The 23,119-nt window shown below is 55.3% G+C and overlaps 1 protein-coding gene across 1 annotated transcript in view; it reads right to left on the reverse strand.

Moving 5' to 3' along the window:
- Nucleotides 1-23,119, reverse strand: part of GALNT14 (polypeptide N-acetylgalactosaminyltransferase 14) — a 190,621-nt gene that overhangs the window by 7,643 nt on the left and 159,859 nt on the right. The window contains exons 7-13 of the mRNA XM_028516309.2: nucleotides 22,931-23,018; nucleotides 22,134-22,218; nucleotides 20,934-21,037; nucleotides 10,905-11,031; nucleotides 8,596-8,688; nucleotides 4,136-4,219; nucleotides 3,508-3,652 (exon numbers count right to left, since the gene is read on the reverse strand). Of these exons, the coding sequence (XP_028372110.1) occupies nucleotides 3,508-3,652; nucleotides 4,136-4,219; nucleotides 8,596-8,688; nucleotides 10,905-11,031; nucleotides 20,934-21,037; nucleotides 22,134-22,218; nucleotides 22,931-23,018 (726 nt within the window). The remainder of the gene's footprint in view (nucleotides 1-3,507; nucleotides 3,653-4,135; nucleotides 4,220-8,595; nucleotides 8,689-10,904; nucleotides 11,032-20,933; nucleotides 21,038-22,133; nucleotides 22,219-22,930; nucleotides 23,019-23,119) is intronic.

The following is a 23,119-nucleotide window of genomic DNA, read 5'->3' on the forward strand; positions in this document are numbered from 1 at the left end:
CTGCCCTAGAGGTTTTCCTTTAGAAATCTGCCTTTGCTTTGATTCCCAGGAGAGGCTGGAGTGGCAGTTGCGATGGGTCCACTCCCAAGGGGGTATTGAGAAAACTCAGGGAGGAAAGGTGGTATCAGGTGGGGAAGGTGACATGCTGGCGACCTGTCCCACTGGCAGGCTCACCTAGAGGAACCGGTATGAGTCTGGGTCCGGGGAAGAGCTTTTCTCTTCATCTAACCACGCCCCCCTCCCCCCCCCCCCCCGCCCCCACCCCCGCCCGGGTTCCCAGCTATCTGCACACTTGTGCCGCGAGCCAGTAGCCTGAAGTGCTGGGATCCAGGTAGAAGAACACCCTCAGAAGTTTTTCATTGATGTGGTTTCCTTTTCTTTAAATTGGGGTAGAAACTGGATTGGTGCATCTGTCTTCCTTCTAGGGAATCCAATACATATTTTTCCAGGGAAGCCAACGCAGTTAAGAGGGAACTTGTTAACCTGGAGGCTGTTCAGGCTTCACACATTTACAAACGCATGGTGTTTCTCTCTTGCCTTCCACCTAAGGCATCGGTTTACTGATGTCTTCAATACACACTCAGATAAAACATTTTGCTCCCAAGTTGATGAGCTAGCCAAGAAAGGGAGCTAAGGCAGGGAGAAGGACGAATGGGGCTGGGGGCGAAGCAGGGACACAAGCCAGCATCAGAGCCAGAGGACAGACGTGGTTTGAGAGCCTCCTTTCAACAATGAAGACACCCACGTGCCTGGCGACATGTGACCTGGACAGTGAGTGGCCAGTGGGAAGCAGGACTCAGAGCTCTTGGCTTTCAGAAACGGTGATCGTCCACTCTAGACATCTAGGACCCAAATGGCCCAAGTCTGATTTCAGGACGTGTGTGGATGTCTCCTCTGGGTTGGCCTTCCTGAGGTGTAGTGTGTCCCCAGCACACACCCCCAGACCCAAGGGGGACCATGGAGAGGGGTGTGACCACACCTGGACATGCAGGCATGGAGGTCACCATGGGGGACAGAGCCAAGGGTGGGAAGAAAAGGGGGTAGTGCAGGCTGGAAGCCAGAGCTCTGCAAGCCCCCTGGTCTGGTGTGGAGTCCCCCAAGTGTGGCTTCCATTCCTACATGCCCAGTTCCCACTGATGGCAGGGAAGGGGCCCCCTCTCTGGTCTGCACCCTGCCCAGTCCTGACAATGGGTGTGACCTCTGTTTCCCTCCTCATGGGGGTTGCCATTGGGAAGTGGCCAAGGAGGAGAATTTCTTGCCAGCTCTCTTCTGTCAAAGTAGAGCTGATTTATAGCTTTAATATTTACAACCTGGGAGAGGATCTCAGGGACAGACAGCTTCTGTGATTAAATCTGAATAAACGGGTTCTAAAACCAGCCGTGAGTCTGGCGACAGTGATAATAGCAGAGCTACAGCATGGTGGCCGGATTTTCTACATCCACCTTCATCACTGACTGGCGTGTAACCTTGGATAATCTCTCTAGGCCTTGGGGTTCCATCGTCTATAGAATGAGGACAATAGTCACACAGTAGTCCTGCCCCCCTATCCTTGGAGGGTACATCCCAAACCCCCTGGTGGATGCCTGAAACTTTGAATAGCACTGAGCCCCATATATACTATGTTTCTTTCATCTGCAGACACACCTTTTCACTTAAAGGGAACACTTTATGGCTTCTCGCAGGCATAGCTGAATACCAGCATCCCATTGTTGTGCTTTGGGGCCATTATTAAGTAAAATAAAAGTCACTTGAACACAAGTGTTGCTATTCTGTGACGGCAGATCCGATAATGCAGCAGGCTACTAAGTGACTAAAGGGTGGCGAGCGTGTACAGTGTGGACATGCTGGACAAAGGGATGGTTCGAATCCAGGATGAGGCAGGAGAGCCCTAGATTGTATCACGCTACTCAGAATGATGTGTAACTTAAAACTTATGGGTTGTTTATTTATGGGATTTTCCTTAATACTTTTAGACCATGGGTAACTAAAACCATGGAAAATGAAACTGTGGATAAAGGGGACTATTGTACCTACTTTATAGGGTTCTTGTATCACTTCCTTGATTGAGCCTCTCAGACAGAAAAGGTGGGAGCAGGAAAGAGGGATGTATGAATCCAATGAAGGGCAGAGGGGCAGACAGGACTCCTTCTAGACAGGCCAAGAGGCCAGTCAAGAAGAGAGAGGTAGGAGGGAAGAGGCAAGAACGCCTGGAGGCCACGATGCATTAGCAGAAAGACAGGACTGTGGGTTTATGTAGAAAGGAGGAGCAGATGCTGAAAGGAAGAGAAAGGTGCCATAAGCCAGTCCTACAAGGTGCATACTTCACAGATGCACACAGGTGCACACGTGCGCACATGTGCACACCACAGTTGGGGACCTCCATGGTCCCTCAATGGGTCTAATGCAGCAATAAGCATTAGACCCATTGAGGGACCAAAGTGGCCTGGCCTTTCATTTCTGCATCATCACAGCTAGCAGAGAACACAGATGTGTGCTGAATGAGTGAATGACTGAATGAATGAATTCATAAATGAAGATACAGAATTTGGGAATCAGTGAATACAGAAGGTTGCCAAAGCCGGAAGCATGGATAAAGTCTCTAAGAAACCACTTACAGGGAAAAGAGCAGTGACCTGAGATTCTTAGTGAATGTTCACTGTAAGTGTAAGAGAGTTGGGAAAGAATCCAGCAAAGAAAAGAGAGACAGGGAGAATGGAAATGCGGGAGAATCAGGATCATGCAGAGCCAGCACGGCCAGCGGGGGAGTTTACGGGATGGGTGTTCTTCAGTGCATCCAGCAGGACAAAATGTCACAGGGGTTGAAGCAGGCCACGTGTTTGTCAGTGACCTTTGAAGAGCTGTTCCATCACCAGAAGGGAGAGCACTGGCCCACTGAACGTGGGGACGCTATGTCGGCGAATCAACTAAGTCACCAGGCAACCTTTCTGAGAGGGGGCAACATGCTTCCTCCAGACCTGGGGGAAGCAAGAAATAGCAGAGGACAGGGTGGGGTGAACGAGGGCCCTCCTCAGAGACAGGAGGAGCAGAGGATGCTAATGGCTTTAGCAGATCTGAGGTCACTACCTGGAAGTCAGGGTTAAGTCAGTGGAAAGACTCATAGAGCAAGCATTTCAGGCTGGAGTAGCGACAATCAACGACATGCATTTCTGTTTGCATTTCATATTTGGGAGTAGCTGTCCTACCCGCCCTGCCTGGCCCAGCCCACATGCACTGCCAGCGGGTTGGACACCGATGACATACTCCTTAAACTGCTAATTTAATGGCAATTTCCTCTGGACATGACATTGTCTGGTAAGGTGTCCTTCAGAGAAATCCCGTGCCCTTGGAAACTCGGCAGAGCGAACCCAGCCTCGTACTGAGGGGAGGCATGCTTCTCATCCTCTGATGCTGAGCTCTGGCTATAACTGGACACCTGGCGTCACAGGAAAGCAGGTGACAGAGGCTGAGTCCATGCACACGTTTGCAAATCCCCCACCGGTCACTTACCTGGGACTTTGCATCCTCGCCTTTGCTCTTGACACATGGGCTTAACCTGAGGTTATAGATCTCTGGGTTTTTCTGCCTTTGAGACTCCAGGCACTTCTGTCTCTGTCGGATGTTGCCCTTCTGGATGGAGGAATCCTTGGGAACTCTAGAAAGAAGCCACGGGAGAGGTGAGAATCCGTGGCTCTTGGGATGTTTACACTAGCAGCTAAGAGGTAGGGGCAGTGCTTTGAGGATGGCAGGGGCATTTTTTCCTGGGCCCTGCTGGGGAGGAGAATACCCTTAGGAACAAGGCAGCAAGGAAAGACCCAGGATTCAAAGGTCAGATGGAGCTGGAATGGAGCCAGAGGCTGCCCATCTATGTCCTTGGGTCACGTCGGGGGTTGGGGTATGGCAGCCAGACCCCAGCAGCTGAGAGACACTGCTCCGAGCTAACCTCAGTCCCTGATGCTACCGATTAGTGTAACTCCTCTTCGGGTGTCACGGGTCAGAGGGAGCTCACTGGACTCCTCGGACCTCTGCCTACTAAAAAGCCCTCATCCCGCTGGCCACAGGCTGTCCCTTTTCCAGACCAAGTTGGCTGAGGGCCTTTCCTGGCAGCCACCAAAGGCTCACGTAGTAGGGAAGGCACCTGAGTTCTGGGTAGACGTTCTCCAGGTACCACTTGAAGCTCTGGCAGCGCAGTTTCCTCCTCAGGTCCACTCTGCTCTCGATGCTGGGGGTGAACAGGAGGGTAGAACACAGCCGTGTCACGGGCAGGTACCAGGCTGGGTGGCACAACGCACAGCCTGTGCCCACGCCCTGCGCCCACCTCTGTCTGGAGGGTGCTGAAAGAATCAATCAGGAGACATTTCTAGAGCCCCAGGCAGAGCTACGGAAACACTGAGTAATACCTCTCAATGGTGCGGTGATGACACCAAGGCCTTGTGCTTTAACTTCAAAATGGATTTGGAGGGTATTTTGACTTTTCACTAAAAACGAGGCTACAAGGACAGCCAGTGTGTTGTAATAATTCACCATTGGGGCTCTGACTAACTACTTACTCACACATCCCTGTTAGGATTCTGCAGTTGAAATACCACCCCCAGGCCACCCCAGCCTCAAAGAATCCTCTTCTTTGGTTGGTTTCAGGGCCTCATCATCTAGTTGCTCATCAAATATTTATTGAGCACCTACTACTATGTGCCAGGCATGTATCCAGTGCGGGATATAATGATGAGCTTTTGAGTAATAGAGAAAGGTAATGAAATAAGCGATCCCAACCGGATGAGGACGGGGGCTGGGCAGGCACGGACTGCGGGAGCACTGCAGGGGTGTGCCCTTGCTCGGCAGTTCTGTGGTGGTCAGTGTGGTAACGCCGAAGGAGGAGTGGACGTTACCTAGACAAACCAGAAAGCGGGTAAAGCAGGCGCCCGGGGAGAGGCGGGGACTAGCAGGGAGTAAAGCACGTGAAGAAGTGAGAGGGTGTGGGCAGGAGCAGCTCTGTGGGAGGGAACAAATGTGTATGGGCAAATGTACGCGGGGGGGGGGGGGGGGGGGGGGGGGGGGGGGGGCGGGGATGGGAGAGAGGAAACGAGTGGGATGAGAGACAAAGATACAGACCTACAGGGTCTTGTGAGGCGAGGCTCTGTGGAGGAGGTGGGACTTTATTTTTAGGGCAGTGGTGTCACAGACGGGTTCTGAGCAGAGCACAACGTGATGATGCTTGCAGTTTAAGAGCATCTTGTGGATCACAGATGGGTCTGATGGGGCGAAGCTGGAGGCAGCGAGGGCAATTAGGAGGTGGTTGTAGAAACCTGGGTGCTGATCATGATTTCAGGTAGAAAAGTCGGGGAATGGAGAGAAGTGACAGGTTTGAGTCCCTCCACTTCTCCCCAGCTGCACCACCAGCCCCGCCTGAGTTCCATCTGCACCTTGTCGCTCCTGGGCATCCACACGGAGTGGCCCTGCTCTGTCTGGGATGCCTCCTGCCACCCAAGCCCGCACCAGGCGCTGTCTTAGCACCAAGACTTTTTATATAGCACTAACAACAGTTTGTCACCAGACCCTAAGCAACACAGGGACAGGGATGGCTTTAAAAAAAAATGCTAAGCCCTGGCTGGCGTAGCTCAGTGGATTGAGCTCGGGCTGGGAACCAAAGTGTCCCAGGTTCGATTCCCAGCCAGGGAACATTCCTGGGTTGCAGGCCATAACCCCCAGCAACCGCACATTGATGTTTCTCTCTATCTCTCTTTCTCCCTCCCATCCCTCTCTAAAATGAATAAATAAAAAAATGCTAAATGTTCAGTGTTTAGCAGGGACCTGGGTGCTCAGTGATGCCAGGACGTGGTGACTGTTTGGACGTGAGGGGGAAGGGAGGAGTACAGGCTGACACCCAGACTTCTGACTTGGGCCACAGGATGCAAGGAAGAGCGTTCACTGAGATGGGGGACCGGGGCTGAGGACCAAGTGTGGGCGCCAAGTGGATGAGTTCGGCTGGAACCTGAGTTGGAGGAGACACCCAGGCAGAGATGTCTGGCTGATACTTGGATGTAAGGGACTGGAGCTCAGAGGGGAGGTCCGGGTTAGAGGGGACACGTGAGTAGCAGCAGCATTGAAGGGGTGGCGGATGCCAGAGAGACCTCACGGTAAGAAGACAGCTATGACAGACCCTCAGGGAAGATCAACACGTAAGGGCGGCAAGAGAAAACTGAGGCTGAAAACGAGACCACAAAGGCAGAGCCTGAGCGGCAGGACTAAAGCCCGGACAGTCCTTACAGAACTCCAGAGACCGGAGGTGTGCTGAGAGTGGGGGGCGGGGTGGGAGAAGACTCGCACGAATGCGGTAACACAGAGAACGGTATGGGGTCCAAGGGAGTCAGGGGTGAGCAGGGGGGAGCACTCAGAGGGGGCGGGGCAGGGAGCTGTTTCATGAAGCTTGGCTTTCAAGGAGGAGAGGACAGGGGGCAGGTAATGAGCACAGCAGGAGTGAAGGACAGTTTGGTAGTGTTTTCTTTCTTCCTCTTCCTTTTCATGCCATTTTGAAGATGGAAGATACTGAATAAGTTCAAATGGTGGTGGGCACCATGCCGTGGAGGAGGGATGAGCAATCAGGGAGAGAGTGGAGACACATGGAGGGCCACGCCCCCTGGAGCAGTGGTTCCCACACTGTCTGCACCTTAGAATCACCAGGATGGGGGTGTCTTTAAAAGAAAAATCCTGCAGCGCAGGCCACATCCCGGAGTACAGCAACCCCCTGGGAGTGGAGCAGAGGCCTCAGTAGCTTCCGAAGCTCCCTGGGTGACACTGCAGTGAGCTGGTTATTTTGGGAACTCCCCCCCTCGAACCTTGCTCCTGGGGCTGAGGTCCTCTGACTAGCAACGCCGTATCAGCTGGGAACTTATTAGAAATGCAGTCCTGCCGAACCGGCATGCACTTTTTAACGAGATCCCCAGGAGATCCGTGTGCACATTAAACTTTGATAAGCTCTGAGCCAGGAGGCAGGAGGAGATGAATCCAGGCTGTGGGGACTCAATAAATGTTGATTTATAAATGAGTGCAGGAATGAAAGGTGTGTCTGGAGTACAGGTAGAGGGCTGGCCTGCCCCAGCAGGAGGCACACCTCGTCCTCTGAGATGAAGGGGACAGAGAAGGATGGTGCAGATACAGTGCAGTGTATAGTTTGGTTCGTTTTAGGAAGTGGATGCCATCTCTGTCATCTCTAAAACAGATGTCGTCCGTTGTGAGTGACAGGAGGGGCGTGGGCTCAGTGGCTGGGGAGAGTGGAGAAGATTTAGAAGGAGCCAGAGAGGAAACGCTGGCCAGGAGAGGGGGCGGGACCAGTAAGCACAGAGAGGGCCTCCCTGAGGCTGATGGCTGCAGAGCGCTAATAGTCCCAGCTGATAATTCCCAGGACCATTCGGCAGCCTGTGCAGAGGGGAGGAAAAGGTATAGACCCGGGTTCATCCAGGGCTGAGAAGATTTTGCCCAGGGTGTTGATAGAGGCACAGCAGGGCGACAAATTTGAGGACGTCTTTCTAGTCCTCCTTTTAAGCAAGAAAACAGAGTCTAAGCTGGAGAGGGAAGGAAGTGGAGAAAGGAGAGGCGGATGGGCATGGCCAATGAACTGGCAGTTTGGTGAGGGCTGCGATGAAGGCCTTGGGAAGTTCCTGGAGGGAAAGTGAGGGACTAATGGGTTAATGGCTTCAGACATGCAGCTCATTTGGTCAGGGTCTGACTTAACCCCCTGGAGCAGTGATGGGATCAGCCTGTGAAGTGTAGGTTGCAAAAAACCCACCTGCTCCACAGCCTCAGCCTGACCAATGGGTGACACTAACATAGCAAAAAGTCACTGGCTGCCCCCCGCCCCCCAGAGACAGATAACATAAACAAAGCTGCCACTTTTCCCTGCTTGAACCAGCTTTGGGCTGGGGAGTGCAACCTCGTGTAGTTTTAGAATCGGACGGGTGTGGTTTGGGCCTCGTCCCCTCTTACAGTGGTGTGATCCAGGACAAGTACCTTAACCTGCAGAACCCTCAGTCGTCTCACTGGGAAGCGGGTAATTATAGCCACGTCTTACAGTCTGGGAAGTGCTAGTGAGATAGGTTTCTTCTGTAATGTCATCTGGAACTTCCTCCCTTCCCCTGTCCTCCCCCACCCCCATGAAGCTGGAACGCCGCTGTAGGGACATCTGTGCGACCCCGTGCCTCCCAGGAAGGAGAAGGACTTGGGCCCGGGTGGCTGAGAACCGGGAGGAAGGCGCTCCGACGTGCAGGCATAGTGCTGCAGTCCCACAGCCCGCCTTTCTGGAAAGAGCTGGAAACATCCGTCCACTGTACAAGGACAGCCCCACTGGAGCAGGTGGTCCGGGTTGCCAGGCAGTCCTTCCACACGAGCCACCCAGAGCCCTGCACACCCAGTGCGGGGTGGGCACAGCAGGGCTGCAGAAGGAGAGCAGCCGCAGCCTGGGGCCTGGACGGGCCTGGTGGCTCAAAGTGGCTCAGAACAGCTCAGAACAGCTCCATGACAGTCCCGTCAGGGCCCGTCTGCCTTGGGCCTGGGAGCTGGGGCCCTTCTGGACTCTCCGTGCAAATCAACCGGAAGGGCACTTACTTTCCAAAGGGCCTCTCCAGGGCAAACGGCCGGGCAGCGTAATAGTATTGCCTGTATTCATCCATCCATACTTCCGCTGTCCGCTTGGTGTTCCTGGGAGGGAGGGGGATGGGGGTGTCAGGGTGGTGTTATCCGAGAGGACCTGTGACGTATCTAGTTCAGGTACTCGTGCGAGCAAGCGGGCAGCATTCCCCAGGCCACCACGGTCCAGCAACACTCCTCTCCCCAGGGTGCTGAGCCGAGCCAGGTCCCACCCAGTCTCCAACGGGACCTTTACCCAGGACTTCAGTGGTGATGACAAACTGGTCCCCAAAAGGTCCGCACCAGAAAAATGGCCCATATATTGAACTTCTAGGACCCAAAAAAGGAGTCACAGGGAGAAGAGAGCCAGGACAGTCCGGCGCATCTGTGTGGTGCCAGTAGCCGAGAGGACAGACAGCGGTGCGCTGGCCGCCTCCCCCCGGGGCCATCCCCGGGCCCCTGCTCCAGGTGCCCCCCCTCTTTTCACAAAACACACGCCGAGGTCCCAGCTCTCCCAGCCTTCCCGGAGATCTAAGCAACTAGCTTCTTGCAGGTGTGAAGAATTAAGTAATCAAACCGTCTCAGATATTTTGCCAGCACTCAGGCGTTTTTTTTATATCGGGAATTGTTCTGAGTCTGACTCCAAAGGTCACAGAAAAAAGGCCGGGAGGAAGAGAGGCACTGACAAATGTCACCATTCAGCCGTCAGAGAGGCAGGGCTCTCAGGAGGAGCCCCGGAGTGCAGAAAAAACACCCCAGAAAACAACCAGATGCCGGGGCAGTGGGGGGAGGAGCACCCGCTGAGGCCTTCAGCAGTGAACTTGGGGTCTCACTAAAGACGGTGCGTGCCTCCAGGTTTCTGGTTCCATTTGGAGCAGAGGCATTTGAGAGAGGGGCATGGCAAGCCCTTCCAAGGTGGTGGGCCAGCAATGAGTCAGGCACACGCAGCCCCGTTTGGGGGGCCATGAAGGCCGTTCTTGCCTTGCTGACCCTTCTACTGGCTGAACCATCAGCAAACCGGAAGCTGCTCAGGAGACAGCTCTACCCCATTTCTCTAACCACGGAGTGGCCCACCGGTAGCACGCAGGATGTCGACTGGCCGGGGTCCAGTCTCACGGGCGGTGGGTGTTCTGGAGCCCCAGGTGGCGCCTCTCACTCCGGGGCTGTCTCCACGCTACATCACAGCCACGTCGCTTTCCCACACCAGATGTCAGCTCGTCTGTCCCTTCTGAAGACTCAAGAGCTGAGGCAGCCCCACCTCTGTTCCCTGCTGCTGCTCCTGCCTGCCAGCTGGGAGTCTCACCGCCCCACCCTCACCCTCCACGTTGCCACAAAAGGTGCCAACCTTCCCATGGCTCAAACCCACGTCTCCTGCGAGACTGCCGTGTCAGCGTGTGACCCATACCTGTTCGTGTATGTGAAAAACCAAGGACGGAAGAACACGGAGGAGGAAAGTGACACCCAAAGGAAGAAAACCACCAAATGAGGTGTTTAGTCCTCCTTCCCCTAAATGGACAACATGATAGGGGAAAGTGGAAGAAATGGGTGAGTGGACCTTTCAAATGAGAAAAGACAAGAGGATTAGGGAAAAGGAGAGAAGATACTAGAGGAAAGAAAAGGAATACATTACACATGAGTCCATTTTAGAGGAGAGGGGAAAGGCTGAAAGAGAAAAAATGGAGCAAAGGAGGAGGCCGTAGGCAGGGAGAGAGCAGGAAAAGGCCCGTGGGCACCACTGGGTCACTGAGTCCCTGGTGTCTTGTCCTTCCCCCAGCAGGAGACGAGAGCACCCTGGGAGAGGAGCCCTAGCCGCAGGGCCTGCCCCGGCCTGGACCCTTTCTGTGCACAGGCGAGGTCCTGGAACAGCCAAGGGCCTTGAACCCACTGTGCCTCCCCACCCCCGAATCTTCCCGTGAACCTTCTCCTTGGTGACAGCCTGAACACAGGAGCAGCAGATCTTCCAGAACTCAGAGGCCCAAAACGGCTGCCCTGCCCCATCCCCAAACAACACAGAATACCTGGAACCTTAGGCCCTGCAGAATGGCTCAGTGACTTAAAATCCCCAAGGCCCCACGTGGGACCTTGCCAGCCTGGGGGCCCCTGCCTAGTACTGGACGGGCAGGCCTGACCTCCTTGCGTAGGAAAAGGCCTGGAGAGCACCACATGCGGCTCCTGACCACCCAGAACGCTCGGGCAACCTACCGGAGAACCTGAGACAGCCGCAGCCCATCCCCAGGAAAGCCCTCCGCCGCTGAGGCTCCAAGGGAGCCCCTGGGCTGCACACTTACTTTATGTACGTGTTGGCGTTTCCATCTGGGAAAACATACGGGTGCTTTTTCCGGAAGACGTGGCCCACTCGGCTGCAGGGGACGATCTCTAGGCTGCCCCCACACATCCACACTCGGAAGGAGATCTCTGCAAGAAAGCCACGCCTTCCATCACGGCCCCGCCTCCTGGACAAGGAGGGGGTGGGACACAGGACAGCCTTGAGTTCACAGCCAACTGTGCGCTCCGCAGGCTGGGCAATCTCGGTTCCCCCATGCACAAATGGGGATGAAGATAACTCAGACCTGGGAGGGTGGTCTGAGTTAACACGGGAGCAGCGGCCTGCAAGGAGGAGGAGCGTGCGCCTAAATCAGCCCCGGGACACATCAGGGCCAGCTGCGATGCCTTCGTCTGTAGAAGAGAAGGCTCCGGGCCACGAGAGGGCTGCTTTTGGACACTCAGAAGTTGTCAGTGTGGAAGCCAGATCAGACTCCCTCACAAGACCCCAGAGGGTTAGAGCCAGGACTGATGAGAAAGAATTTCCATTAGGAAATATGGAAAAATTTGCTGACAGTCAAGGTCGAGACAGAAGTGGCCAACTTGGAGATAGGGAGTTGCATACTCTGGCAGGCTAGCAAACCACATGGCTGGTTCCAGGGGGCACCTCCCAATACCCAGACTGCAATCCTGCCACTCTGCAAGGGCACCTGAATTGTAGCCCTCCCAGGAGGACTGAGAGCAGCCACAGAATGTGCTAGAAGCCTCAAAGCTATTGCTGGGCGTGCTCCATCAGGTGGGGATTCTGCACACACCCCCATTTCTTCCTGGTTGGCTGCTGCCGCTGCTACCGCCACCTCAGGAACCTCGGGGAGGAGAGTGGAGTTAGCAGACTGGGGCTGGGCTGGGCTGGGCTGTGCACTTCTCCCTGGGGCTGCTTCTCAGCGGGTTGGGGGCAGTGGTTCTGCCCCGGAAGGAAGCAGCAGCAGACCAACATGGCTGGGGTGTATCTTACCACTGCCATTGTTCAGAATTGCCAGCACATATTGATAATAAAAAGCAGAATAACTGTTAGGCACTTTGATTATTGCTTTTAACTTCTCTAGAAGTGCACCCCCTTGCTGACTGCTCCCAGAGCAGGCCGCCCATTTGCACTCTGCTAGGTATTACTAGGTACGCCACGAGTGGGAAGAGCCAGCTTCCCACCGGGGAATTCCTGCCTGGCCCTAGCTTCCACAGTCAAGTGCAAGGATGAGGAGGACAGGCCGGCTCAGGAAAAACCTATGCCGTTGGTGACTGTCCCTTGGAGGTGCCATGTGGCAGCAGGCTGGGTGCCCATGGGCAGGAATGAGGATGTATATATCCCAGCGCCTTCCCACCGCACAGGTGCCCTGCACCACCCAGCACCTCGGGCTCCACCTCCCTTTGTCTCTTCTCTGTCCCTCCCACTTCCTGCTCTATGTCTCCCTTCGTTTCAGTGACCCAAGCAGGCGCCTGGACCTCTTCTTTACCCTAATCCTCACCTGCTCTCTCCCTCACCGGTCCGCAGCCATCCTTGTCCCCTACTTCCTCCTGCCATGTGTCCCTGGAAAGGCCACAGAGTTGCAAACAAGACTTCCTTGTCTCCACATCTGCCCAGATGCTGTCCCGGATGGACTACACCTCACTCCCAGGAAGCTCGGATGCCTCTCAGAGTGGGGACAACATGCACACGAGGACGAGGAAAGGACTCGAGGGTGCCACCGAATGACGGCAGAGACACGGAGTGGGGGAGAACAGAGAGGAGCTTGGCTTTGGGGCCAGTGGCCCTGAGTCTGCAGTGTCCTACTAGCTGCGTTTGTGGGGACGCCTGCCTGACCTTGCTGAGGCTGGGTCTCCTTGTGCGTCAAATGAAAATCATAAAAACGCTGTGCAGGATTGCTGCTGACATCCAACGAAATAGGATTCTGAGAGTAACTGAAACCTCCGGTGCGATGCAGAGATCAGCCACAGTTGTGAAGAGATGTCCCCCTGAAGCCCTGAAGTGTCTTTAATAAAAACATGGCCACCGACGGCATGGGCCACCTGTGCCCACCTGCAACTTCTTCTGCCATAAAAGGCATTTGAAATTCATGGACTTAACATTGGAGATTTCTACTCTCCATCAAGGTCTAGGATGCATCGTGATCCGGAGTCTCTCAGGGACACTGCTAGCATCGTGTGCCCCAGCTGAGGTTCGCAGGAGACTAGGAACAATGAGTGTGTTTCGCCGACAGCTTACAAGCGCTCTCCGCCTTGCAGAGAACGTGCCGAGGGGCTGAAGGCCTTGGCCCAGGGAATTGTGTTGGTACACGTGTAAGTTCAGTCTCCGGAGATGTCTTCCGTAACAGGTCTCAAGTCTACTGTGTTCCCATCAACTCGCCTTGTTCCTGTTCCTAAAAAGGAAAATGTGCTAATCCCTCAAGACTAGAGATGGAAGCCTTGCTTACTAGATATAACCAGCCAGTTTTGTGCCAGCTTTCTTAAAAATATGTCTATGTTTTGGCTATGGTCTCTTCCTTTCCATGTATTCAAATGAGACATATGCTCCCTACTCATTTTTAAAGTGAATCCGTCCAACCTAGGCCTCAAGCCCATCCCCCACCCCCAGCCCCCTGAAGCCTGCTTCTTTTCCAGTGTTTGCTGGGCCCAGCACTTTGCTTTTTTCCTGAATCTGCTGGCCTCCCTCCCCTCTGCCACAGTCACGTGCAGGTCCCCACCTTCAAAAGTACCGTCACCTGGTCCTGGTCCTTCTCCACATTCCTTCTGGCCTCCCAGCGTTCTGCGCTCCAAGGCTGCCTCTGTGTGTCTTCTCGACGCTGCCTCCTTCTCCGATGCCCATGTTCGTTTGACACCGAGGACTCACCTCCGGGCTCCAGCCCCAGCTCGCAGTGGCTGCCTGCTGCTCTGTCCAGGTGCACTGGACCCCCTCGGACACAGTGTGTCTTCTGGCCCATCAGCATCCCCCACCCCCCGCCAGCCTGCCTCCTCTCCTCTTCCTCCTCCTCGTTTTCCTGTGTCCGGTGCCTTTGTCCAAACCTTCTGAGTATCTCACTTCTGCCAACATCATCCACAGGAGGAAAACAACCCCTTCATTTACTTCTGGCTGGACTTTGCTCAGTCCTCCCTCAGGTGGTGGCTTTATGAGTCACCCCAACAATCCCAGGGCTCATGGTTGTGCTTGGTCTTGTTTTCTGATGCAGAAGCTGTTCTGATCAGGCAGCTGATGGTGAGTAGCTGGGAACCGAAGCGCATCCCCCAACTCCAGAACACATGCTCTCGCCCCATTCCACCCTCCCTCACCACTGCATACCTCCCATCCGCCAGTGCAGCCACGGATGCAAACATACCGACTTCTCCATGCTCACCAACAAGAGAGACAAGTTTATAACCAGTGGTTACATTTCTCCCCCATCCACTCATTCCCCCAAGCCTCATCAATGCCTGTCTTAGATCTCCTCCAGGCTAGTGGATGCCACCCAGAGGATCCTGTGGCCTTAGAAGCGTAGGCGCTCCTCTCCCTGGGGGCCAGATTGTCATGTCTGAGTGGAGCTGAGACAGCGGGTGGCGTGCACGGCTATGCTGCTGCAGGGGTCGGGCAGTCTGGGCGATGCAGCTTGGAGGGGTCAGATCAGCGTGATGATTCCCAGGTACTAGAGTGTGGAATATTTAAGACCTAGGACACAGAGCGGCCCTTCCTTTCTCTACTCCACTAACTCCAAGATAATAATGTCTACCCTCAAAGGACTGCAAGCCAGGCCCAGAGGTTCACAGATATCTGCTAGAGGCTTTGGGAAAGTCTTGTAACCCCACGGCCCCAGGCAGTGGGGTCCGGGACATCAGCATGTGTCCCTCATAGACAAAGCCTAGTCCCTGGCTCTCCGCTTCTTCTGGCCCCACGACGTCACCCCTTTCTTATGTGAAGGACAATGAAGCAAAAAGACAATGCAGGGAGCTTGTAGGGGGTTGTCACTGAGTAACCCACACAATCTCCCTGGTGAGGAACGTCACACGGTCTCAAGTCTGCTGTGAACTCCAGGTGGGAGATGTGTAATTATTCCATCCTCATTGGGGACACGGATCCTTATTTTCTTCAACTTCCTTCAAACTTATTTTTAACTTAATTCTTTAAGTTTTCTTTAAAGTGACATTTGAGAGCAAACTGCCCCTCCCGCCCTCCACTCTTGCCTCCTTCTCTCTCCTCATCGAGCTCCTAGTCGTTTTACCGGTGTGCATGGACCCCCCGCTCTCCGCCGGAACCAGCGTCCACCTGACAAATCCATGACGGCGCACGGGAGTTCAGGGGTAAAAGGGACAGCTTCCTCCCTGGGAACTAAGCCACAGCTATTCATACACCTCTGCTGGTCGAGGTTCTCATTTCATTTTATAGCCTGGTTTCTCAGCAGAGGCAGGAAGAGCATTAGACGTGGGCTCCACCGAGTGCAATGGGCTGTTCTGAGTGCGGCCACATCTGCTGTGCACACCGTCCCTCTACCCAGCCCACCTCTGGCCAGCTGAAACCATGGAGATCAAAGGGAGGCGGGCGGACAGTGGCGGGCAGAAAGTGGCACACGCTCCCCTGGCTATTTTTACTCATAAGGCCACACACACAAATGTGGTCCCAGGACCTTTCCTTTCAGTAATCGTCACACTCCCAGGGTCTCCTGCACCAGAAATCCCTGTTACTATTTTTTAATGACTACACCGACTGAGGAGGGATTATCTAATTGGCCCACAAAAGGCAGCTTTGAATCTTTGAGCAAAACTGCTTTACGCCGCCTGGGACAATTGCAGCCACATGTGGGCCTCAGTCACACCACGGCCACCAAGGGCCATACAACTGCAAATGCAGCCACGGTGGCACCCTTCGCGTTTCTGTATTCCCAGTGGGAGAGAATGGCCTCCAGGGAAGCTCACCGGGGCACGGGGCTTTAGCAAGCAGCCCAGACAAGGAATGGGGCAGAGGCCTGCTTTCACTTTGGGGGGAAAAGTGACTTTCGTCAGACTCAGGTGTCCTCAGACGGGGCCATTTCCCTCACCTTGGACCACTGAGCATGGAAAGAGTGAGGCTGAAAGAGGAAGCGGCGGGGAGAAGCTGCTGCGGCAGGCCTGACGCACGCTCCGCTAACCCATGCGGCTCGCACGGAGCCGGGAGGGGACGCAGAGACGCCGCACGTTACCTAGTTCATCCTCACAGCAGCCCTGTGGTACGGCGGGGCGGTCAGGTTCTATAGCTGCTGCAACAAACTACCACTCTAACCTAGTGCGTGGGTTTGGCTGGGCCTCTGCTGAGAGCCTCCCAAGGCCAAAATCAAAGTGTCCGCAGGACCCTGTTCCTTTCTGGGGGCCCTGAAGAAGAGTCTGCCTTCAAGCTCACTGAGGTCGTTTGCAGGGCTCAGTTCCCTGTGGTTGTGGGGCGGAGGGTCCCTCTTCCTTGCCGGCTGTAGGCCAGGAGCCTCTCTACGTCCATCCTGCCCCCCCACCTGTAAACCAGCAGTGGCCAGATCAGTCCCTCTCGGGCTGCCAATGTCTCCGACTCCTTCTGTTCCGTCTCTTCTGCCTCCAGGCGAAGAAAGTTCTCTGCTTTTAGGGGCTCACGTGTTTAGACTGGCCCCCTCTGGATGACCCAGGATCATCTCGCATCTTCACAGTCAACAGCCCTGATCACGCCTGCAAAGTCCCTTTTGGTGTGTTCTCCCTGACCAAGTTGTAGCCAGCTCTGTTCGATGAGGCCTTGATCTTGGCCCCTGTCCTTGTTGAGCCTCCATTCTGCAGTTGTAGCAAGAATTCTGCTAATCCGGTTGAGAGAGAATCCCTCACCTGTGATGTTCTCTCTTAGCAACTTTCACCCACCGGCCCCCACCCGGGCCCTTGGCTCAGAGTCCCCACTTGCTCTCATGGTCCTCCAAGTTGAGCCCCATCTCCCTCCCGTGTGGCGACAGTCTTGACACGTATTGTGATAGTCCTGAATGGTGTCTCCCTCACCATCTTAACAAGACTCAGAGTAATTTTTACTTTAACACGGGGATGAGGGAGTGGATATCTTTTGGGGGGGAGGCCATTCTCCCTACTTCAGAAAACACTCTCTCCAGTTTAAAGACTTGGACACAGGCCCAGTGAAGTAAAGTAACTATTTCAGGGACACAGAGCTAGTTACAAAAACAGGGCTCAAACTCAGGCCCTTCCGATTCTGCAGCCCCTGTTCACGCACGCGCAGGTGTGTGTGCCAAGCCTGATGCAGCCTGCTGTCCTTGACTGCATCCAGGGCCGGGGGTGGTGGTAGCTCCTCGTTGGGCCTCACCTCATTTCTGTTCCTCAGCCCTGTCTTTTGTGTTTGCTATGCTTTAGAAATCGCCCAGGCTAAATCCAGAGATCCCATGCTCACCCTTCATGCATGTGCTAAGTCCTCCCCCCCCCCCAGATATGTGCACACCCCCCTTACACACACATACCCTCTTCTCACTGGGCAATAGCTTCCTTTTATCTCTAAAGACCAAAAGCTGTGAGTGAGATGCAGCTGGGAAGAAGTAAATGCATCAGATATATCAGGTGGCCTGTGTTATGCAAATTAGAGTTAAAGTGTACAATTTTAATGCAAAACAACTTCTGGAGGAATAAAAAGGCTAAAAGCCACATCTCCTTCCCTAAAGCCTGCTTCTATGCTAAATGCAGACCAAGTTATCAAAACTATTCAGCTCCTGCCAGAAACACTGTGGGAATACGGCACAGCAGGCTCAGGCTGGGTGAGTGCATGGGGGGGTCGTCTTTCCCGGGGCAGCTGAGGCTGCTTCCAACAGATGAGAGTGCGGTGGGGCGGCAGGAGCGGGACAGCACTGAGGACCCTGGTGGCTGCCCGGGCCAGACCCTTTTCCAATAACCTCACGGATTTCTGTGAAACACGGTCAGTGCAACACAGGCCGACCCGTCTGGAGCCCCCAGACGTCCCGTTTCTGGGAAGGGAAACACACCTGTCCCTGCTGTTGTTATTTTCCTCCACGGGCTCCATTTACTGCAGTGAGACCTGTTTTACACGGAGCCTCGGGGACTGGATGTGTGCTCACCTCCCTACCCCGACGCCTCTTCCTACGTTTCTGGAGTTTGAACACATAGGGAGTGGGTTCCACCGCTCCAGGCCTTAAGGACGGGAAGCCGGAGGAAGGCTCTTGCCTCTGTTCCAGGTTTGGTAGGAGGCAGGGCAGCAGGCACAGATGAATGTCATGTATCACAAATACACGAGAGGGCTCGGTGCCAGGATGCAGAGGACAGCCGGGTGCTAGGGGCACGGAGTGAGGGAGAGGTGGGTGCCAGCGTGGGCAGGGAGGCGCCCATGCGCTGGGTGGGCAGCCCCAGAGCCATGCTCCTCAGCTCGGTGGAGAAACAGCACTAGGTTGTCAGGGCATGGGCGAGTCAAGGCAGAGCCTCTGGACCGAAGGCTGGAGGGGTGAGCGAGGCCAAGGAGCCACCCAGCCGAGGAGTGTGGACCTTGTCTTGAAGACAAGAAGCCGCCAGTGGGTGGCTGTCAGGCCTGGGCAGGTGGGAGAGACCAGCATTTTAGAGAGAGCACTTTGGTGGCAGGCGGGTGGGAGAGTGGCTTTGAGGGGCGTAGACTGGAGGTGCGGGTCATTCAGGAGAGTACTGGGGATGAAGAGAGGGGAACAGATGTGAACAACGGTGAGGAGGAGCAGACCTTCAGGACTTGGTGACCTGGGACGTGGGGAGGCCTCTCTCGCCACACCCTGGTGTGGGACCTGGGACCTGCTCGGGACACGCAGCCTCCTCCATCCCCAGCGTCATCTCTCCTCTGCAGCGGAAGCCTCGCTCTCCTACCCCATCCACCCCTGCTTGTTGCCCCACCCTGCATGGACTCCTCCAAATCCCCACCTTCGCGCACTCAGGTGCCCAGCTGTCCTCGCCCACAGGACCGGTGCTGCTCACACGCTGTACCCACCATCGGACGAGCACTGCATTTTCTCACATAAAACTCGAAGAGGAGGAAACTCAAGTGCTGGGAGCCGGCTACTGCATCATGGGATGTTGGGATGGGAGAAAAGCAAGTGTTTCCATGATAGCTGTCGGCACTGCTTTTTCTGTGGCCTGAAAGCGTCGTGGTGGATTCTGAAACGTCTCTAAGCAGAAGCTCTGCAGAAGCCCCTCCCTACTTCCCTACTGGAACCCGTACTTGGTAGTGCAACCGACTCGGAAGTCGACTGAATGAGGTCACCACTTGACGTGAGCAGAGGTGTGTCCTCACAGCTGTAAAGAGAAGGTTGGACCAGATGTGCCACCGTTAACAGTCACGTGCTCTCTGAGTCCACGTGCAGCTGCCCTGTGGAAGGAGGGACATGCGCACTTTGCAGGGTTCAAGAGGGCACAAGCCCTGGCACGCAAAAGCCAGAGGGAGATGGGCTTTGACTTAGAAGAATTTTCTAACACTTTCCACAAAACTCCCAACAACAGAACACGCTGAGTCGTGAAGCAGTGAATATAACCAGCACAAGCTGCAGCTGAGCGGAGGTCAATGACTGCTGTTTGTCAAGAGTGTTGCAGAAAGAATTCACATGGTGGCTGGAGAGAAAGGCTACAGCACGTCGCTAAGGACCGTGAGAGGGGCTGTGGTCATCACCACATTGACTAGCTCCACCCAGAGACAGAGAAACCTCCTCCCCATTGAGAACGCCCAGGGCGGACCCAGCTCCAAGTCCTCCTGGGCCCGCGAGGGCAGCTGTGACCCCAAACCCACAGCAAACATCCCTTCACGTCCCAGGGCTGGGTCCAAGAAGGGGACTCGGTTTGGCTGGTGGGTGTTGGGGTTTTCTGCTCTGCTTGCCAAGCTCCCGATCCAAGGCCCACGTGGCAGGAGACTGGCTTTTCTGATGGATTTCCCTTCACTGCCCAGTTTGGGAGAACAGATGCTCTGGGTCAGATGGGTGGCCATAAATTTCTGGGAAATAATTCTTAGTGACTAGGAAGAAAGTCATAAAACACTCAGGAGGCAGGGACAGGAGAGAACAGCGGCAGAGGACAATGCGCCGGATTACCGCTAAATGCCAGATGATCCCCGTGGATCGCCGTCCTGGCCCGAGCTCCTGCTCAGGGAGCCCGTGCCAGACATAGTGCCCCGGGCACAGGGAGGAGACGGGGCCCAGCACTTAGGGACTCTTCCTCTTCCTTTACTGTGCTTCATTCCACAGAGTTACTGAAGCCCTCCTCATGGCAGACACCAGACCCCAACCCTTGCCCTTGTGTGGCTGATACTCCAGTCACCACCTGCTGGGAGGGAGGAAGGGAGGGAGGGAGGGAGGGAGGAAAGCTGACATTTCTGGTGCCCGTGTGGTGCCCAGATTTTTACAGACTCACGTCAAAGGGTTGATTTTCACAATGACTCCAAGAAGCCTCCCCACATTATCTTTTAAACACACAAGGAAACTGGAAGGTGTCGTCAGCCGACGGAACGGGCCTCTGACTGCTCTCTCTGTAAACCGCAGCCCTGCACCTCTAGCTGCACGGGGCCCTCTGCCTGTGCGGTTTTGGAGCCCAGCCCCTCCACCCCCAGTGACAGATAAGGACAAGATCTCCCCCAGAGTTTCTGCAGCGCTCATCCCGGCCCCTCCTCATTAACTCAGTGCTGAGTGCTGTTTGCCTCGAGCGGCCGACACAGGTGACCCAGATGTTTCCAGTGTCACCGTCAATCCTGCTCTTCATTCTCTTTTATCTCCAGTCTCGCTGCAACTCCAGATTCTCAAGTGCAGTGCTCCCAGCTCACACCTGCCCCTGGCCCTTGGTGTTCCTCCCTGGTCTCCCTGGCTTTTGGATGTCAACAACCTGCTATGGGTCTGCCCAGTCCTCAGCAGCCACCTGGTCCCATGGAGCAGTTCCCTGGTTGCCTCCACCCTCCCAGCAGCTGCTCCTCTGGTGCCCCACCCAGCCTCCCCCCCCAGGGGAGACTGAGTCCCCATCCCCTGGCCCTCCCCCAGGCACATGTGGTCCATGGTCACAGATCCCCACCCCGGCTCCAGGACGCAGAGACAGTAACTCACCGAAGTTCTCCCCACCCCAGATGTCCATGTCCGTGTCGTACTTCCCCAGGTAATCGAACCAGGATTTGTCCATCACGAAGAGCCCTCCAGCTATGATTGGAGTCCTGTGCAGAGAGAAGGGGGAGGCGGAGGGCCAGGGATGGGAGGGGACCTCGGCCACATTCTTCTGCCCCAGCCGTCTGGAACTCAATGTCATTTCTTACCATTTTTGCTCCTCTTCAGGGAAAAGCCAGAGCATTTTCCAACTTACCTACAACACGAACATGCTCCCGGGGTTTTCCCTTTCATGGAAAACCATGCACACAGCCCAGCACACCTCCCGTGGGGGACCAAGACTCGCTTAGACACTGGCCACCCCACCAAGCCCTGCCCAGCACGGCTCTCTGGGGGGCTCCCTGTTTGGGGCCACTGACCCGGCAGAGAAGAAAGGCTGAGGCTTCACTTGACAACAACACATCCATTTCTTAAGACTGGGCTTCTCTCCCTTTTCTTCCCTCTTTACCCCTCTGTTATGGCTTGTGTTCCCCTACAAGACATACTGGGGTCCTACCCCCTGTACCTCAGAATGTGACCTTACTTGGACAGAGGGTCTTTACAGAGGTAAGTGACTTACAGTGCAATCGTTAGTGTGGTCACCATGGGGCCAGCAGAGAGACGACAGATCAGGTCAAAGCCATGCACACAGGGCAGAAGCAGCCCAGAGGCAGTGCCACTGCCGTGTTCTCGCACAGAACAGAGCAGATGTGTCTGTTAAAAAGCAGCAGTGCCCTTGCCCTGATATCAGCCTCCACTTACTGCCACGGCTGCCTTGACCTCCCTGGGCTGAATCCTGACATCTGAGACCTGGGCGCTCTGCTCCTGGCACGAAGGGACCTTTCCTCTTGTCGGAGGCTCAAGCGGGACCATCTGGGACCCTCCCACGTTTAGCAGGAAGCGTGAGCATGTCACGGCGTGTTTGTGTGAGAACAACACTGGGCAACTCCCCAGCACAGGTCTCCCTCCACCAGAACCCCGTCCCCTTAATGGAAGTCTCCCCGAGGACAGAAACCTCCTGAAATGAAGGGAAACGGGGTGCAGGCCTGGCCATGGGCTCTCTTGGTCTCTGCCCAAACTTCTGCGCATCTAATGTTGCTATGCCGTGCGACAGCGGGAGGGACCCAGCAGGAATGAGTCAGCCCACCCACCCTTGCCCTGACCTACCTAATGGGCTCAGCAGGGTCCAGGCGGCGAGCCTTCTGTTCCGGGGAGAGCTGCTCCCATTGGAAGTGGAGGCTCCAGTCAAACCCTGAAACACAGCGCGCACTCGGTTGCTTTGGTGTCTCAGGTGTACCTGCAGAGCTTGCTCATCCTGTCCCTATTCTGCAAGTCCGTGGGTGTACCCAGTTTCCCGGGGAAGCCAGTCCCAGGGATATCAAGTCTCGCCCCCACTGATCACAGCTTCCTTCTCTTTCTCTGCCTGCTCCCACCTCTCTGTGCCTTCCCTGCTGGCTGCAGTTAGGAATGAGGGGTAGAGGATAGAGACACATGATGGGGACAAGATGGACAGTAATGGAGTGTGGCCCTCGGCCAGGACCCTCGAGGAGATGGAAACAGGAGGTCTGGAGGGGCTGAATCACCTCAAGTGGCTGGTCTTGGGGTGGGGGCCTGGGCAGAGAGCTGAGGTGGGCCTTGAGGAGAGGGTGGTGTCCGATGCTGAGATGCCAGAAGAGTTCAGGGCCCACGTAGCCAGGGGGCCTTGCTTCCCTCACCACCAGGCCCCGGAGTGAGTGAGCCTGGTGCTAAAGCTGAGCTCTGGGGGCTGGAGCTCGCCCTCCCCTGGCCCCTCCATTCAGGCCCAGTGGTGAGGGCCACACTGGAGCTACAGGAATTACAGGATGCAGGGCTGGAAGTTCCAGACAAACCACTGGGAGGAAAGATTTTGTCACTTCTCCCCTTGACGGCAATGACTAAAGGAAAAAAGCAAGTCCTTCTGGGGAGACGGCCTTGGCCCCACTCACCCCCTCGGAGCTCTGCGGCAGACTCGATGTAGCTGAAGGTGTCCAGGTTGATGATATCGATCACAGGGCACACCACCCGCGTGTTGTCCTGTCAACAGCAGACCCCGCGCTCAGTGTGTGGGGTGGTAGACCCCAGGGAGCTCAGTAGGGCCACCCCCTGGTAGTGCCAGAGACTGGTTTTGGGGCCTT

This window comes from Phyllostomus discolor, chromosome 6 (assembly GCF_004126475.2).
Source record: "Phyllostomus discolor isolate MPI-MPIP mPhyDis1 chromosome 6, mPhyDis1.pri.v3, whole genome shotgun sequence".
Lineage (NCBI taxonomy): Eukaryota > Metazoa > Chordata > Mammalia > Chiroptera > Phyllostomidae > Phyllostomus > Phyllostomus discolor.